Source organism: Corvus moneduloides, chromosome 6, assembly GCF_009650955.1.
Source record: "Corvus moneduloides isolate bCorMon1 chromosome 6, bCorMon1.pri, whole genome shotgun sequence".
NCBI lineage: Eukaryota > Metazoa > Chordata > Aves > Passeriformes > Corvidae > Corvus > Corvus moneduloides.
The window spans coordinates 25,108,488-25,112,199 of NC_045481.1; the positions used below are offsets into that span (position 1 = coordinate 25,108,488).

A 3,712-nucleotide genomic window follows, 5' to 3' on the forward strand; every position below is an offset into this window, starting at 1 on the left:
ATGGAGGGGGGTGGTTGTTGGTCATCCACATGCCACCCAAGATGTTATTCACTGCTAACAATTACCATTATCTGTCCCCACTTTTGGCTAATCAGACAGAATATGTAATGATGAAGCCTGTTTCCTGCTGTCTTTGGGAGGTAACGGGTTATTCTCTCATGGGGGTGGCGGGAGGGGGGGGGGCTACACCTACTCCCATTAGGGCTTTAGCACTTGACTAATTCAGGTACTTAGCATCCTATAGACAGGGACGGTTTGAAAGCAGGCAGTGTTTGCAGTGGGGAGGACTGTTTATATAAACAGGACACCTCTGTAAACGACACTAATATTTGGGGTTAGGTGGCGATGGAAAGGAAGGTCCTCTTGAGCCAAGAGATTCCCCAGTAACTGGACGCAATCCTTTCCTCGCAGCTTTTAAGGAAGGGGGTTCGGTTTGGGGTGATATTTTTTTGAGGGGTGTGCACAACCTATCATGGCCACATCTGGCAGGATCAGTTTTACAGTGAGGAGCATTTTGGATTTACCAGAGCAGGATGCTAATAGCATAAAGCAAGCCTCTGACCATCACCACTCAGCGGAGAACTACACCGGCTCGCCGTACCGACGGTGGATAGAAACAGACAGAAATCACTACCCCTGTGAGTATAAAACGGACAGGAGTTCTCCATCTCCACACAAATATCTTTTGTTTATTTCCCCTCTTCCTTTGAGGAAGATGCGAGGCAGCGAATTGCCAGTGTACATAGCCTACAGGATCGGGGGAATCCAGGCTGGGAATTTTATAAAATATTACCGAATTGCAACAATGAAACAGCAGAAATGTCCCGACCACGATCTTAAGACAGAAAAGAGGGGGGGCTTTTTGTTGTTGTTTGTTTGTGTGTTTGTTTATTTGTTTGGTTTTTGTTATGGGGTCGGTGGGGTTTTTTTGGTTTGGTTTTTGGGGTTTTTTTGTAGGTCTGTGCATGTTCCCAGCTATGGCAGAAAGCAAAATCTCAGGCTGTGTCCACCTCTCTCTCTGATCTTATGGTTTAAGCCCACTTCCCGGATTATTTTTTTAACCCCCGTTTCACTGGTGCAAGAAATCCTGTCTTTTTGTGCTGGAGGGGTTTGAGGCCACCCCACGCTCGGCAGAGAAAAGCTGAGCACCCCCCGTGCCTCGCCTCCCCGCGCTGCCGCGGAGCGCCCTGCGCGCCACCGCCTAGATGCACGCACCTGCCACGGCGGCGGGCAGGCTCCAGCTCGCAAACCCAGCTGTGTAGCACCTCGCACGCATGAATTGTGCCGCAGATATCCGGCGTTCATTGTATACCTGTGTGCGCACAGGGGGACACCGTCCTTTGAATGGGTGCGGGAACACCACCGGGATAAGTTAAATATTTAGGTAATCGAGCGGCGGGTGAAAAGCAGATATGGAGGGACCGGCGGGCAGCCCCATATTCTGATACAGTGCGGAGGGCACACGGGGGCTGGCAGCCCGCAATCCCCGGGCTGTGCGCGACGGAGCGGCCGTGCTCCTGCGGGGATTACCGGCGGGGAAGAGACGGTCCCCCACGGGGAGACAGCCCGCTCCGTCCGGTGGGCTAGGTTTAGCTTATTCGTAGGGTTAGCTCACATCTCTTGTTGACTGTTGGGATTAATCCGGCCCGGTAAACAGCCGGGGCCCTCCCTGCGAGAGACGTTTCAGCTCTCGGCGGCCTCCTCGATGCCAGCCCCGCTCCCCGGCCCCGGCTGCTCCCTCTCTCTAACCCACTCGCTGTCCCCAGCTTCCGACGAGAGCGGCCCGGAGATGAGCCTGCCCGACTCCACCCAAAGGTCCCTCCCCGCCCGCGGCTCGGAGGCCGAGGAGAAGAAGAAGAAGCGGAGGGTGCTCTTCTCCAAGGCGCAGACGCTGGAGCTGGAGCGGCGGTTCCGGCAGCAGCGATACCTTTCGGCGCCGGAGCGGGAGCAGCTGGCCCGGCTGCTCAGCCTCACCCCCACACAGGTGAAGATCTGGTTCCAGAACCACCGCTACAAGATGAAGCGGGCGCGAAGCGAGGGTCCCGGCAGCCCCCAGCCACGCCCGCCCGCCCTGCTGCGCCGGGTGGTGGTGCCGGTCCTGGTGCGGGACGGGGAGCCCTGCCGCGCCTGCCCTGCCAGTCCTCCGCCGCCCACCGCACGCCCCAAGCTGGGCTGCGCGCTGGCGGGATGCAGCGCCCAGGCCGCCCTCGCCCTGCAGGGCTACCGAGCCTGCCCGCCCGCCGCCGCCCTCGGCGTCTTCCCCGCGTACCAGCACTTGGCGCACCCCGCCGTCGTCTCCTGGGGATGGTGACAGCGGCACTCAGCCCTCTGGGGCCGGACTCATCCCACGGGCGCGGGGCTGCCCGCCCCGGCCCCGGGCTCTAGCGCGGGGAAGGCGCCCGAGGCGCACCGGGGCACCGCGCGGCCGGGCCCGGGCGGGCCGAGCGGCGGAGCGCGGCTCCGGGGCGGCGGCAGGCCGGGACGAAGCTGGCCGGGGCCACGCTCCCCTCCGCTGGCCTCACCCGAGGGCAAGGATGCCGCGTGAGGCTCGAATTTTGTAAAACTTCTGCTCCTCCTCCTCCTGTTCGAGAGATTCCTTGTTAAACACTAATGATCAGCCTAGCGACCTAGTGTATTTTAAAATAGCTGAATCTTCCAGTGACTAATAAAATGATTTTTGGCAAATAAATTTTCCCCGGCGGAGAAGTGTAGTTTTGACGATTGGGACTATTTCGTAGGATTGCCTCCTGTTCTATAAAAACTTAAATACTTGTCTTGATAGCGCCAGTCGAATTTGACTTTCAAGTTCGTTTATTTTGCCCACATGCGCCGGTAAACGGCGAATAAAGTTTGCTGCAAGCGTCTTACTGTAAACGGGGCGATAATTCCTACAAGAAGCGTGAGCCCGGAGTCTCCCGTTCTCCCGCGCCCCACGACTTTGCATTTTAAGAGGCGATGTCATCCCTAGAGCCGGTAAGGCGGGATCCAGAATTAAGACAATCTTTCCGTTAGCCTGAAACCGGTCCAAATTTCGACTGGGGAAGGACAGCCAAGAAAATTATGTTTTAAAACTCTTTGATAAACTATCGATTTTATTACTTTGGGGTGAAAATAATAATATATATTTTCTGCCAACCGCCAATGGGGGAAAAGCCCTAAAACCCCCTACAAAGTTAAACCCAGGTCCCTGAAATATGGACTAGAGCGGCTGCTTCCGTCCCTCTGACGGCACCTGCGGACCACGAACGCAGAGGGAATATTTTGGGAGCAAAGATCCCAAGGGACTGATGCAGACAACTTGGCCGCCGAGGAAAGGCTGTCGAAGGAAAGGGCCTGGCAGACGATATTTGAGTGGGGTTTTTATTATATAATTTTTTATTTATTCTCTGGAAGGGGATAACTTTGGACGAGATATGCCCCTGGGATGTGCTGTGCTGCCTACACATCCCGGGGAGCCCACGGAGAGCGAAGCTGCGAGGTGTTGCCGTCGCGGATGAGGAGGCGACCAAAAGCGCACACCGGTTTCCGTGAGCGATTTTGGCCGCCTCCCCCGCCAGAATGGCCCCGCTCTCCTCCCAACCCTACCTTACCCAGGGCTGCGCACCCTCCACCCTGGCGGCTCGGTGTCGCATCTGTCCTCGGTGCGGGAGGATCAGACCCAGCTACAGTTCAGGATAGGCCGGGGAGAACTCCAGTCCTCCCACCTGCATCT

The 3,712-nt window shown here is 56.9% G+C and overlaps 1 protein-coding gene across 1 annotated transcript; it reads left to right on the plus strand.

The window, feature by feature from the left end:
* The first annotated feature begins 264 nt into the window (after window positions 1–264).
* NKX2-8 (NK2 homeobox 8) lies at window positions 265–2,311 on the plus strand. The gene is made up of 2 exons (XM_032113468.1): window positions 265–638; window positions 1,767–2,311. Exons 1-2 carry the CDS (start codon window positions 473–475, stop codon window positions 2,309–2,311), a joined length of 711 nt encoding a protein of 236 aa, XP_031969359.1. The 5' UTR covers window positions 265–472.
* Window positions 2,312–3,712: the final 1,401 nt, after the last annotated feature.

Bases quoted from the DNA above. Each gene is read 5' to 3' on its own strand.
- NKX2-8 (XM_032113468.1), top strand. From the start codon at position 473: ATGGCCACATCTGGCAGGATCAGTTTTACAGTGAGGAGCATTTTGGAT. The intron at 639-1,766 runs GTGAGTATAAAA...CGCTGTCCCCAG, and splicing joins AGACAGAAATCACTACCCCT to CTTCCGACGAGAGCGGCCCG.